The 15,207-nt window shown below is 47.2% G+C and overlaps 1 protein-coding gene across 1 annotated transcript; it reads right to left on the bottom strand.

Moving 5' to 3' along the window:
- Positions 1–12,799: 12,799 nt before the first annotated feature.
- Positions 12,800–13,618, bottom strand: LOC123048812 (uncharacterized). Its single transcript, XM_044471841.1, has one exon. The coding sequence runs from the start codon at positions 13,474–13,476 to the stop codon at positions 12,994–12,996; it is 483 nt and encodes a 160-aa protein (XP_044327776.1). The 5' UTR covers positions 13,477–13,618; the 3' UTR covers positions 12,800–12,993.
- Positions 13,619–15,207: the final 1,589 nt, after the last annotated feature.

Here is a 15,207-nt window from a genome sequence, read left to right as displayed (position 1 = left end):
CACCCGAGGAGGGTGATCCTCCCTACTCCACACTATGGGCTGCTCAGACCCTCGTAAGTAGCGTGGGACTGCCGGCTCAACAGCATTCACAGCCCTCTTGTGAAGCTTCTGATCTCGCTTGCACAGACTAGTGGTAAATACATGATACTGTCCACCGCTTAACTGCTTTGGATTGGTCTGATAACCCCCCTGCTGCTGTTGATGACCCTGGCCAGACTGTTGATTAAAGCCCCCTTGACCGTTCTGAGGACCGGAATTTGAGCCGCCGCCCGGGCCATGAAAGCCGCCAGCACCTGAACCGCCGCCCGGGCCATTGTAATTCTTAAAGGCCTTCATGATCGCGCAATCCTTCCACAGATGAGTCGCCGGCTTCTCTCTAGAGCCATGCCTTGGACAAGGTTCATTCAACAGCTGCTCCAGCGTTGGACCTGACCCGCCGCCTCGGGGAGGGGGCCTCCCCTTGCGTCGCTGGTTATTACCTTGGGAGTTGGCATTGGCTACAAACTCTAGGCTGCCATCGGCCTTGCGCTTGCCTCCTCCTTGGTTCCCCGGGTTAAACTGAGGACCCTTGCCATTGCCGTTCTTCTTTCCCTTCCCTGTCCTTTCATCATCTGAAGGGGGATCCTTGGTACCATCGGAATCGGCGTACTTGACAAGAGCCGCCATTAATGTACCCATATCGGTGCAGTCGCGCTTGAGCCGCCCGAGTTTCATCTTTAGGGGCACAAAGCGACAGTTCTGTTCCAACATTAAGACTGCAGAGCCGGCATCCATCTTATCTGATGAATGTATGATCTCCTTGACCCGGCGAACCCAATGGGTCGTGGATTCACCCTCCTGCTGCTTACAGTTAGTCAAATCCACAATTGACATAGACTGCCTACAGGTATCTTTGAAGTTTTGGATGAACCGGGCTTTCAGCTCAGCCCAAGACCCGATGGAATTCGGTGGTAGCCCTTTCAACCACGTGCGGGCAGTTCCATCTAACATCATGGTGAAATACTTGGCCATGGCCGCCTCACTGACCTCCAGCAATTCCATAGCCATCTCATAACTCTCAATCCAGGCTGCAGGCTGTAAGTCAGCTGTATAGTTAGGCACCTTCCTAGGGCCTTTGAAGTCCTTAGGTAGACGTTCATTACGGATAGCTGGCACCAAACAAGGGACACCCCCGGTCCTGGTAGGGATACCCACATCAACGGAAGTCGTCGGATAAGCCGGGGGGGTCTGGTAAGCCGTCAATTGAGGCACCTGCTCCGCCTCTTGGCGCGCTTTGTCCTGGTCTGCTGCGTAAAAGGCTCCATTATGAGCCGGGCCATGGCCAGGGGGCGGGTCATGGCGTCGGACATTGCTTGAGCCGGTTGCTGAGACCATGTGCCGGCTGTAACTCGGGCTCTGACCCGGACGAGGGGTCGAGTGGATCCTATCCCGGCTGTAGGAGTACGCTTCTTGCTGTGCCAGTGCCGTCTGCAGGAGTTCCCTGACCCGGCGGGTTTCGATGGCCGCCGGAGAATCGCCGTCAACGGGGAGAGCCGCCAGCCGTGCTGCCGCAGCTACCATGTTCTCCAGCGGGTTATCATAATGACCCGGGGGTATTGGCACATACTGAGGCGGGGCAGGGGCACCTGGGGAGGCCCCATCACTTGTGGCTGAATAAGGGGTCCAGACCCGGGCGCTATGACCCCTGGCGGGTCACTAGACCCTGCACCTGGCGTGTTGAAGAGGTTGCGTGGATCGTAAACCGGTGGGAGTCGAGACTGGGCCTTCTGATGCCTCCTTCTCATGACCTCATTGGCCGCGTTCTGATCCATCGTGAGTTGGAAGGACTGCGCCTGAATCAGCTGAGTCCGGGCATCGAGAGCCGCCCACTCCGCAGCCAGCCTGATCCCTTCCACTGCAAGATCCTCTTTAGCTTTTATCAGATCCAATTTTAACTGTGCCACCTCCGCATCATGCTGAGCTTGATCCGTCGGGTCAACCATGGCAGTTAACAGGGCCGTCATCTTGTCCGTGAGATCCATCAGCACCTGAGCCGGAGAAGGCACCGGGTTTCCCGATCCAGCAGCGGGGTTCTGAACAGGCTGCGCACCAGCCATAAAAACTCCAACCTGACTTGGCGGCTCAAAAAGGTCCGGAATACTGTCGCCATCGGAACAACCCATGAGCCTGCCATCTTGAAGTTGGTACAACGAGGTTGACTCCTCGGTGGCCGACTCGCCGTCAGAGCCGGCGGCCGTCCCATCACCAGATCTAGACTGATCGGAGAGTCCTTCGTGGATACACCCCACAAAAGCATGCCTTAAGGTAGGCCGGGCCTGGGCGGGTCGCGCAAGCTGAGCCGTCTCGATGAGATCAGCGCAGAGACCCGGCTCAGGGCCCGGCTCACCAATCTTGCCAATGAAAACGTGAATTCCGCCGAAGGGGACCCGGTACCCGTACTCAATTGAGCCGGCGTCGGGGCCCTAGTTTGCATCGTCGATGTAGAGCTTGCCGCGACGACTCTTGGTCATCCGGCCCACAGCGTATCCCTTGAGCCCTTCGAAGCTGCCCTTCAAGAACTCAAATCCCCCGTGCGCGAGCCCCACGGTGGGCGCCAACTGTCGTGGAATTGTCACGGCAGATGTCCTTGAGCTAGGACTTAGTCGTGGAGCCATTGCAGCTAGGAAGCTTGAAGGGGTTATGCGGGACAAGGAACACGAGGGTTTATACTGGTTCGGCCCCTTACGGTGAAGGTAAAAGCCTACGTCCAGTTTGAGGTGATATTGATTAGGGTTACGATCACCGGGGAGCTAAACAGCTATATCCGGCTCTCGATGAGATTGTTGTCGCCCTTAAACCGCTGCCGGGTTGTCCCTTTATATAGGGAGGCTGACGCCCAGCAGCCCTTAGAGTCCCGGCCGGCTCATAAGCGTGTCCGGCTCGGACTCTCAACTATACTTGCCTTACACTACAAGTTCTACCATAATAACGACTGTAACTACGGGCCTTAAGCCATATCCGGGTCTCAGCCCATCTCTGGCCCATCGTCTTCAAACTTGGCTCCGGGCTTCTGGCAACGACCGTACGAGTAACCCGGCCCCTCCTGGCGGGTGGCTCTAAGGTCTACATCCTCAACGGTACCCGCGGGTAAAATTACACATATTTGCAACACGCTAATTTGAGCATTACATAGTCATAAACAACAACTTCTAACAATAATTTATAAACAACAACACATCATGACATCAACGCATACTCGTTCGTGGGCTAGCTATTGTGGTGTGGCGGCCTAACATGAATGCATGATGAGGTTTTGTTAGGGCTGTGGGATTTATGTAAATATAATATGTTTAATATGTGGATAATAATATATAAGGTCTATTTGTCAGAATATATGCGGGTACATGGGTACATGGGTATGGGTTATACTAAACCATACCCATACCCAATATACCCGATGGGTATGAAATTTTCCTGTTTATGTACCCCATGGGTATTTTTTAGACCCATACCCTTGCCCTAATAGGGTTTTTACCCGCAGGGTACGCGGGTAATGGGCACCCATTGCCATCGCTACATAGTCCATATCGCCATGTGACCAACACCCAAAGGGTTTACTAGAGTCAATAATCTAGTTCACATCGCTATGTGATTAACACCTAAAAAGTACTAAGGTGTGATCATGTTTTGCTTGTGAGAGAAGTTTAGTTAACGGGTCTGCCACATTCAGAGCCGCATGTATGTTACAAATATTCTATGTTAACAATGCTCTGCACGGAGCTACTCTAGCTAATTGCTCCCACTTTCAATATGTATCCAGATTGAGATTTAGAGTCGTCCGGATCAGTGCCAAAACTTGCATCGACGTAACCCTTTACGACGAACCTTTTGTCAGCTCCATAATCGAGAAACATATCCTTATTCCACTAAGGATAATTTTGACCACTGTTCAGTGATCTACTCCTAGATCACTATTGTACTCCCTTGCCAAACTCACTGTAGGGTATACAATAGATCTGGTATACAGCATGGCATACTTTATAGAACCTATGGCTGAGGCATAGGGAATGACTTTCATTCTCTTTCTATCTTCTGCTGTGGTCGGGTTTTGAGTCTTACTCAGTTTCATACCTTGTAACACAGGCAAGAACTCTTTCTTTGACTGTTCCATTTTGAACTACTTCAAAATCTTGTCAAGGTATGTACTCATTGAAAAAATTTATCAAGCGTCTTGATCTTGATGCTCAATATGTAAGCAACTTCACCGAGGTCTTTCTTTGGAAAACTCCTTTTCAAATACTCCTTTATGCTTTCCAGAAAATTCTACATTATTTCCGATCAACAATATGTCATTCACATATATTTATCAGAAATGATGTAGTGCTCCCACTCACTTTCTTGTAAATACAGGCTTCACCACAAGTCTGTATAAAACTATATGGTTTGATCAACTCATCAAAGCGTCTATTCCAATTCTGAGATGCTTGCACCAGTCCATAGATGGATCGCTGGAGCTTGCACATTTTATTAGCACCTTTAGGATTGACAAAACCTTCTGGTTGCATCATATACAACTCTTCTTTAATAAATCCATTAAGGATTGCAGTTTTGTTATCCATTTGGCAGATTTCATAAAATGCGGCAATTGCTAACATGATTCAGACAGACTTAAGCATCGATACGAGTGAGAAAATCTCATCATAGACAACACCTTGAACTTGTCGAAAACCTTTTGCGACAATTCGAGCTTTGTAGATAGTAACACTACTATCAACATCTGTCTTCCTCTTGAAAATCCATTTATTCTTAATGGCTCACCGATCATCGGGCAAGTCAATCAAAGTCCATACTTTGTTCTCATATATGGATCCTATCTCAGATTTCATGGCCTCAAACCATTTCACGGAATCTGGGCTCATCATCGCTTCCTCATAGTTCGCAGGTTCGTCATGGTCTAGTAACATGACTCCCAAAACAGGATTACCGTACCACTCTGGTGCGGACCTTACTCTGGTTGACCTACGAGGTTCGGTAGAAACTTGATCTTAAGTTTCATGATCATCATCATTAACTTCCTCACTATTTCGTGTAGGCATCACTGGAACTGATTTCAGTGATGACCTACTTTTCAATTCGAGAGTAGGTACAATTACCTCATCAAGTTCTACTTTCCTCCCACTCACTTCTTTCGAGAGAAACTCCTTCTCTAGAAAGGATCCATTCTTAGCAATGAATGTCTTGCCTTCGGATCTGTGATAGAAGGTGTACCCAACTGTCTCCTTTGGGTATCCTATGAAGACACATTTCTCCGATTTGGGTTTGAGCTTATCAGGATGAAACTTTTTCACATAAGCATCGCAACCCCAAACTTTAAGAAATGACAACTTTGGTTTCTTGCCAAACCACAGTTCATATGGTGTCATCTCAACGGATTTAGATGGTGCCCTATTTAACGTGAATGCAGTTGTCTCTAATGCATAACCCCAAAACGATAGTGGTAGATCGGTAAGAGACATCATAGATTGCACCATATCTAATAAAGTACGGTTACGATGTTCAGACACACCATTACACTGTGGTGTTCCAGGTGGCGTGAGTTGTGAAACTATTCCGCATTGTTTCAATTGAAGACCAAACTCATAACTCAAATATTCTCCTCCACGATCAGATCGTAGCAACTTTATTTTCTTGTTACGATGATTTTCCACTTCACTCTGAAATTCTTTGAACTTTTCAAATGTTTCAGATTTATGTTTCATCAAGTAGATATACCCATATCTGCTCAAATCATTTCTGAAGGTCAAAAAATAACGATACCCGTCGCGAGCCTTAACACTCATCGGATCGCATACATCAGTATGTATTATTTCCAGTAAGTCAGTTGCTCACTCCATTGTTCCGGAGAACGGAGTTTTAGTCATCTTGCCCATAAGGCATGGTTCGCAAGCATCAAGTGATTCATAATCAAGTGATTCCAAAATCCCATCAGCATGGAGTTTCTTCATGTGCTTTATACCAATATGACCTAAACGGCAGTGCAACAAATAAGTTGCACTATCATTATTAACTTTGCATCTTTTGGCTTCAACATTATGAATATGTGTATCACTACGATCGAGATCCAAAAAACCATTTTCATTGGGTGTATGACCATAGAAGGTTTTATTCATGTAAACAGAACAACAATTATTCTCTAACTTAAATGAATAACCGTATGGCAATAAACATGATCAAATCATATTTATGCTCAACGCAAACACCAAATAACACTTATTTAGATTCAACACTAATCCTGAAAGTATAGGGAGTGTGCGATGATGATCATATCAATCTTGCAACTACTTCCAACACACATCGTCACCTCACCCTTAACTAGTTTCTGTTCATTCTGCAACTCCCGTTTCGAGTTACTACTCTTAGCAACTGAACAAGTATCAAATGCCGAGGGGTTGCTATAAACACTAGTAAAGTACACATCAATAAGAAGTATATCAAATATACCTTTGTTCACTTTGCCATCCTTATCCGCCAAATACTTGGGGCAGTTCCGCTTCCAGTGACCAGTCCCTTTGCAGTAGAAGCACTCGGTCTCAGGTTTAGGTCCAGACTTGGGCTTATTCACTTGAGCAGCAACTTGCTTGCTGTTCTTTTTGAAGTTCCCCTTCTTCCCTTTGCCCTTTTCTTGAAACTAGTGGTCTTGTCAACCATCAACACTTGATGCTTTTCTTGATTTCTACCTTCGTTGATCAGCATCACGAAGAGCTTGGGAATCGTTTCCGTTATCCCTTGCATATTATAGTTCATCACGAAATTCTAGTAACTTGGTGATAGTGACTAGAAAACTTTGTCAATCACTATCTTATCTGGAAGATTAACTCCCACTTGATTTAAGTGATTGTAGTACTCAGACATTCTGAGCACATGCTCACTAGCTGAGCTATTCTCCTCCATCTTGTAGGCAAAGTACTTGTCAAAGGTCTCATACCTTTCGACATGGGCATGAGTCTGAAATACTAATTTCAACTCTTGGAACATCTCATATGCTCCGTGGCGTTTCAAAAACATCTTTGAAGCCCCGATTCTAAGCCGTAAAGCATGGTGCACTAAACTATCAAGTAGTCATCATATCGAGCTTGCCAAATGTTCATAACGTCTGCATTTGCTCCTGCAATCGGTCTGTCACCTAGCGGTGCATCAAGGACATAATTCTTCTGTGCAGCAATGAGGATAATCCTCAGATCACGGATCCAATCCGCATCATTGCTACTAACATCTTTCAACTTAGTTTTCTCTAGGAACATATCAAAAATAAAACAGGGGAGCTAAACGCGAGCTATTGATCTACAACATAGATATGATAATACTACCAGGAGTAAGTTCATGATAAATTAAAGTTCAATTAATCATATTACTTAAGAACCCCCACTTAGATAGACATCCCTCTAATCATCTAAGTGATCACGTGATCCATATCAACTAAACCATGTTCGATCATCACGTGAGATGGAGTAGTTTTCAATGGTGAACATCACTATGTTGATCATATCTACTATATGATTTACGCTCGACCTTTCGGTCTCAGTGTTCCGAGGCCATATCTGCATGTGCTAGGCTCGTCAAGTTTAACCCGAGTATTCTGCGTGTGCAAAACTGGCTTGCACCCGTTGTAGATGAACGTTGAGCTTATCACACCCGATCATCACGTGGTGTCTCGGCACGACGAACTTTGGCAACGGTGCATACTTAGAGAGAACACTTTTACCTTGAAATTTAGTGAGAGATCATCTTATAATGCTACCGTCAATCAAAGCAAAATAAGATGCATAAAGGATAAACATCACGTGCAATCAATATAAGTGATATGATATGGCCATCATCATCTTGTGCTTGTGATCTCCATCTCCGAAGCACCGTCATGATCACCATCATCACCGGCGCGACACCTTGATCTCCATCGTAGCATCGTTGTCGTCTCGCCAACTATTGCTTCTACGACTATCGCTATCGCTTAGTGATAAAGTAAAGCAATTACAGGGCGATTGCATTGCATACAATAAAGCGACAACCATATGGCTCCTGCCAGTTGCCGATAACTCCGTTACAAAACATGATCATCTCATACAATAAAATATAGCATCATGTCTTGACCATATCACATCACAACATGCCCTGCAAAAACAAGTTAGACGTCCTCTACTTTGTTGTTGCAAGTTTTACGTGGCTGCTACGGGCTGAGCAAGAACCGTTCTTACCTACGCATCAAAACCACAATGATAGTTCGTCAAGTTAGTGTTGTTTTAACCTTCACAAGGACCGGGCGTAGCCACACTCGGTTCAAGTAAAGTTGGAGAAACTGACACCCGCCAGCCACCTGTGTGCGAAGCACGTCGGTACAACCAGTCTCGCGTAAGCGTACGCGTAATGTCGGTCCGGGCCGCTTCATCCAACAATACCGCCGAACCAAAGTATGACATGCTGGTAAGCAGTATGACTTGTATCACGCACAACTCACTTGTGTTCTACTCGTGCATATAACATCTACGCATAAACCTGGCTCGGATGCCACTGTTGGGGAATGTAGTAATTTAAAAAAAAATCCTACACACACGCAAGATCATGGTGATGCATAGCAACGAGAGGGGAGAGTGTGTCCACGTACCCTCGTAGAACGAAGCGGAAGCGTTATGGCAACGCGGTTGATGTAGTCGTACGTCTTCAGATCGACTGATCCAAGTACCGAACGCACGACACCTCCGAGTTCAGCACACGTTCAACTCGATGACGTCCCGCGAGCTCCGATCCAGCAGAGCTTCGCCGGAGAGTTTTGTCAGCACGACGGCGTGATGACGGTGATGATGATGCTACCGATGCAGGGCTTCGCCTAAGCACCACTACGATATTATCGAGGTGGATTATGGTGGAGGGGGGCACCGCACACGGCTGGGAGAGATCAACAGATCAACTTGTGTGTAGAGGTGCCCCCTGCCCCCGTATATAAAGGAGCAAGGGGGGAGGCCGGCCGGCCCTCTATGGCGCGCCAGGAGGAGTCCTCCTCCTAGTAGGAGTAGGACTCCCCTCTTTCCTACTCCTACTAGGAGGGGGAAAGGAAGGGGGAGAGGGAGAAGGAAAGGGCCCCCCCCTCTCCTAGTCAAATTCGGACCAGAGGGGGAGGGGCGCGCGACGTGCCCTAGGACAGCCCTCTCTCTCCACTAAGGCCCATAAGGCCCATTATTTCTCCCGGGGGGTTCCGGTAACCCTCCAGCACTCCGGTTTTCTCCGAAACCACCCGGAACACTTCCGGTGTCCGAATATAGTAATCCAATATATCGATCTTTACGTCTCGACCATTTCGAGACTCCTCGTCATGTCCATGATCATATCCGGGACTCGGAACTACCTTCGGTACATCAAAACACAAAAACTCATAATACCGATCGTCACCGAACTTTAAGCGTGCGGACCCTACGGGTTCGAGAACTATGTAGACATGACCGAGACACGTCTCCGGTCAATAACCAATAGCGGAATCTGGATGCTCATATTGGCTCCCACATATTCTACGAAGATCTTTATCGGTCAAACCGCATAACAACATACGTTGTTCCCTTTGTCATCGGTATGTTACTTGCCCGAGATTCGATCGTCGGTATCTCAATACCTAGTTCAATCTCGTTACCCGCAAGTCTATTTACTCGTTCCTATACATCATTCCGCAACTAACTCATTAGTTGCAAGGCTTATAGTGATGTGTATTACCGAGTGGGCCCAGAGATACCTCTCCGACAATCGGAGTGACAAATCCTAATCTCGATCTATGCCAACTCAACAAGTACCATCGGAGACACCTATAGAGCACCTTTATAATCACCCAGTTACGTTGTGACATTTGGTAGCTCACAAAGTGTTCCTCCGGTATTCGGGAGTTGCATAATCTCATAGTCATAGGAACATGTATAAGTCATGAAGAAAGCAATAGCAATATACTAAACGATCGAATGCTAAGCTAACGGAATGGGTCAAGTCAATCACATCATTCTCTAATGATGTGATCCCGTTAATCAAATGACAACTCATGTCTATGGCTAGGAAACTTAACCATCTTTGATTCAACGAGCTAGTCAAGTAGAGGCATACTAGTGACACTCTGTTTGTCTATGTATTCACACATGTACTAAGTTTCCGGTTAATACAATTCTAGCATGAATAATAAACATTTATCATGATATAAGGAAATATAAATAACAACTTTATTATTGCCTCTAGGGCATATTTCCTTCACCCCCATCATTCCCCACCGATCAAAGCCTCAAACACCATCCCCTCATCTTCTGGTTCTTGCTCTTTTCGCTCTTCCTATTGACTATCGTCCCCATCTCTCTTGCCAGCGCCCCTCCACCTTATCGAGCAAGGTAGCCAACTTGGTCGTGTGCACGGAGAGTCGGGAGACGCCGGATGCGATGCTGCAAGCCCAACCTCGTCATCATTTTGCGAGCGAAGAAGATGTTGCAAGTCGTGTTGCCCGGGCGCAATAATGTTACAAGAGGAGGCATTGCCGCTGCTTGTTGTGTGCTCATGCCAACCCAGCCGTTAACGCTATAAGGCTAAGCTCGGCTGGTACAAGGAGTGAGGGACATCCACCCAGTGCTTCATGGGCATCCCCCGTGTTTCCAACAACTCTGGTGTTGCAAGGTCCCGACGAGTGCACACACCCTCCATTCCCCTTCTCTATCAACCAGATGGATACCCGGTACTACAGGGGCCAGACAGGCAGACACTGCAACCGCAGAACCTCGCTGGAGTGGGACAACTGGTGGTCGGTGTTACATGAAGTGATAACAACAACCCTTGTTGCTCCAAGGCGGTGACCGATGTTGCAAGGTGGCTCTCTCTCAATGGTGTTGCAATCACATGACCTCGTAGCCGCTGCCACCATAGAGTGCGTCGCTGCTACAAGGGGCGGTCGTAGCAGCCATCGTTGTAACGGGGCACACCTGGCGCTGCAAGGGGCTAGTCGTAGCATCCGACGTTGCTACAATCCAATGTTGCAAGGATGGACGCTTCATCGGTGTGCTGTGGGGGGTAGGCACTAGGATGTGCAAGCAACGCCACAATGCTGCAAGGGGTTGCTGCAAGTGTCCAACGACGTTGCGAGGCAGGCCGACGTTGTTGTGTGGCCGTAGCGCTGAGCAAGCGGAGATGGGCGCCACAGTGATGGCCGATGTTGCAAAGGGGGGCGACTGTTGTGCATGGTGGGGAGTGGAGTGCGGCCGATGCGAGGTGGGAGGATGACCATGTGGTGCATGGGATGCAAGTGTGCACGGCGTGGAGGACGATGCGCTGGCCCAATCGGACGGCCACACACGTGATAATGGAACGGTTGTAGATGTGGCTGACCTTTTCTCCCCCTACAGCCGGTTGACGCCTAGCGCTCTCCTTTTTGGTTCGTCGGGTAACAGGACAGTTCAGGCAGTTAGCACAAAGTTTGGACGTGACACCCTTCTTTGGCGAAAAAATACGACTGAAACAAACGGAACTGGATGCTGCCCCATTTTTTTTCAATTTTTTTGGAAGTGGAAACTAATACAAAAGCCCCGGAAACAAAATCAAAGCGAATACGGAATGGACACGGAGACGAAAGCGAGTGTTCACCAGAATCAAAGACCCCTTGAACCGTAGAAAAACACAGAATGAAACCAACAAAGTATCACTGAACTTTGGCAACACCAAAACTTGGAAGGCATTAAAATATTAAGTTATGTTGTAGAGATTAAAATATTAAGTTATATTAAAACTTGGAAATGAAGCTGAGTGTTTCATTTCCGTTTCTGGTTTGCGAGCTGCGCTTTCATTTCCCCCTTTTCTCTCCGTTTCTATTTTTCTGCCGGAAAAACAAAAAGTTTTCGCTTCGTTTTCATCGTTTCGAAGGATGCCGGCGCCTATGACAATGCCTAGGTGCTAGACATGCTGGAAACCATGGTCAGGGGCGTGCCACACGTGCTGTCTTCCTATAAAGCCAACCACAGTACTAGCTGTAGCTCGGAAAGAAAGAAAGAAGCTGAGCAACAGCCGCCAGTTTTTTTTAAACATAATTAAAAGGGAAAACCATCTTTCCATTGGACAAGCAACCGCAGCTTGGCTTTGCCCCCTTTATTTAACTCGGGCCGCTTTACGCACCAAAACCATCATAAACACACACACATGGTTACGCGGCCGAGCGTGGACCATATTCCCCGCCGGTCGTTGGCGCGCGCAACTGACGCACGTTCCACAGGCCCCGCGATCCCCCGGGCTAGGACCTACATGAACATGAGCCTAGGACGGACGGACGGACGGAATGCGATGCTCCGTCGGTGATCGGCCACCGTCTGTCTGTCCGTCCAATTGGGAGTTTGACGAGGAAGGACGGGAATTTAAAGCGGCGGAGAGATCTCCTTGCCTGCCACCTCCCATGTCTCTCGACCGGTTGGTGCGTCCCACCGCTGCTTTAATTGACCACCCCCCATCTACAACAAGGAAGCAAAATGCACTGTATTTTCTACGAAACTACTTCACAGACGATATTTGCTTGCACGATCCTGAGCCGATTTCAAATCCAACAACTTTCTGTACATTGGTGTCTTGAATGAATGGTGTGAGATGGAGTGTCGTGCTGAAATCGTCTGTGAATGTCGTCTGTATAGCAGTTCTCTATTTTCTACTACGTACTAGTTTGCACAGAGATTCAATTCTTTCGCCCTCAACAACAAGAAAAGAACCACCTGACACATGTGGTAAGCAATCCAAACTATTAAAAAAAACAAGAAAAGAAGAAGAAGATCGATTCTTTCTGTAAAGCTTACGGGGGTCAAAATACGCCACCCAATGACTTGTTGAGGAGTTGAATATATTATGTATGTACAAAGAAAACAAACAAACAAACAAACAAAGGTAGGCATACGCTTGGGTCGGGCTGCAGTTTCGGTTAGCGGCGCTCATGGCTTTTTGCCATGGCCTTTGCATGCTGAGCTATGGCTTTCATGGGTACCCGGTGGCGAGGCAGTCCGCCCAGAACTTGCGGTCCTCCTCCTGCCGCGCCGCCGCCCGCTTCGGGTCCTCCGCCTTCTTCTCCTCCCCCTCACGACGGGCCGCAGCCGACGAAGACGAAGGGAACACGCCGCCGGCCCTACCAGCCGCCGCCGCTGCCCGTTTCTTCTTCCACCAGACGCTCGCCGTGCTGACCTCCTCCTCGTCGTCGGCTTCCTGCGGATGCTGCTGCTGCTGGTAGTAGTAGCCCCAGTACTCGTCCGCCTCCACGCAGCTGCCGCTGCACCCGTCCTCCTCCTCCTCCTCGTCCCTGGCCGTCGGCCGGCGCGGGTGCTGGTGCGGGCACGACGACTCCGCCACGCTCTCGCTGTCGCTGCCGCCGTCGTCGGGGACGGCGTTGTCGGCGGCGTGCGGCCTTGGAAGCGGGTGGGCGATCGGCGGCGGCGGCGGCGGGTAGTAGTGCGCCGTGGCCATCGGCGCCGCGCTGTGGAAAGAGGAGGGGAGGGGACGCGTGGGTTTGGTGGTTGTCTCCGGCGGCGAGCTGGACGGAGACCCTTGGTATTTATAGCACGCACCCACGGTTTCTAAAAGTATATAAATGGAGTGCGGTCGATGGCACGAGTGCTGGAGCTTCCCACTGCTTCGCCACACGCAAAATTGGAAAAAAGACGATGACGATGCCGATGCCCATAAACTATTGGATTTTAGTTGGTCTACTGAAACCCTCAGATTATGTTGGACAGTTGGTGTGAGTTCAGGATATTATATATAGGAAATCCTTGGTCAGCCTTTGCATCATTTCTATTGTACTTTTTTTTAGAAATGATGTACTTCATCCGTTCATGAATATAAGACGTTTTGAACATTTCAATATGGTCTACGTACGGGCTAAAATGAGTGAACAAACATATTAAAATATGTCTATATACATCCGAATCAGAAAAAAGTTAGAACCTCTTATTTTGTGAACGGAGGGAATAGTGGTCAATTTTTCTTACCATTTTCCCGCAAAATTTTTGTTTTCCATTTTTTATATGAGAATATTTTTCAGATTTTAATAATTAATGACATTGATCATATAATCTTCACCTGGTACGTACTAATATGGAAGAAAATGTTATGTAATTACTAGATGATGGTAAGTAAGTAAATAACAATGGTAATTAATGATAGTGATCATATAATCTTCACCTACTAGTACATATAAGGAAGAAAATATTGTGTAATCAATGGTTGAGGGTAAGTAGGAGTAAGCAAATAACCGCGGTAATTATTGATATTGATCATATAATCTTCACCTAGTACATATAAGGAAGAAAATATTGCTTAATCTATGGTTGAGGGTAAGCAAGGAAATATTATGACAATGGTAATTATTGATACTGATCATATAATCTACACCTTAGACAAATAAGGAAGAAAATAATACGTAATTAATGGTTGATGATAAGTAAGGAAATACTACAACAATGGTAATTATTGATATTGATCATACAATCTTCACCTGGTACAAACAAGCAAGAAAATAATACATAAATAATAGATGCTAATAAGTAAGGAAATACAACAATGATAATTAAAAATATTGATCATATAATCTTCACCTTGTACAAACAAAGAAGAAAATAATACTACATAATTGATGAGTGATGAAGTTTTTAAAACTTCTCATGCTAAAGACATCATCACAAAAAACGTGTATATGCAAAGGAACCTTAAATTGGACTTTCGGTTTAAAAGATAAAATAATAAAATGTGAAAGTCAAAGAAAAATAGTGTCGGTGCTCCCGCACCTGTTGCTAAAAATCGTCTCCCTGTAAGCTATGGGTAAGAAAATGGAAGGAATAGAATCACCTCGTAACACGGCTACGCTGTCCGCGGATGGCTCATATGCGGAAGATGGAACGGCGGCAACCGGGGTGTTACTCCAGGCTCATAATGAGAGTGTGATTTTTGCAGCTTATAGGTTCCTATTTCCTATTTCACGATCTAGCCAGCCTCCAGGTCCTTCCGCCATCGACTTCTGGCGGCTCCCCTCCGCCAACGACCTTCGTCGTCGGTGGTGAGAGGGCCGTCGGATCGACGCGTGCGAATCATATAGTTTTAGGTTTTAGGCCACAGTAGCTTACGTTTTTTGGGTCGTTCATCGTTGGCGCGCTTAATAAAAAAGTTTCAGATCCTTTCTCGACGGGACGCTCTGTCATG

The sequence above is a fragment of the Triticum aestivum genome, chromosome 2D, assembly GCF_018294505.1.
Source record: "Triticum aestivum cultivar Chinese Spring chromosome 2D, IWGSC CS RefSeq v2.1, whole genome shotgun sequence".
NCBI lineage: Eukaryota > Viridiplantae > Streptophyta > Magnoliopsida > Poales > Poaceae > Triticum > Triticum aestivum.
This window is presented reverse-complemented; position numbering and strand designations above follow the sequence as displayed.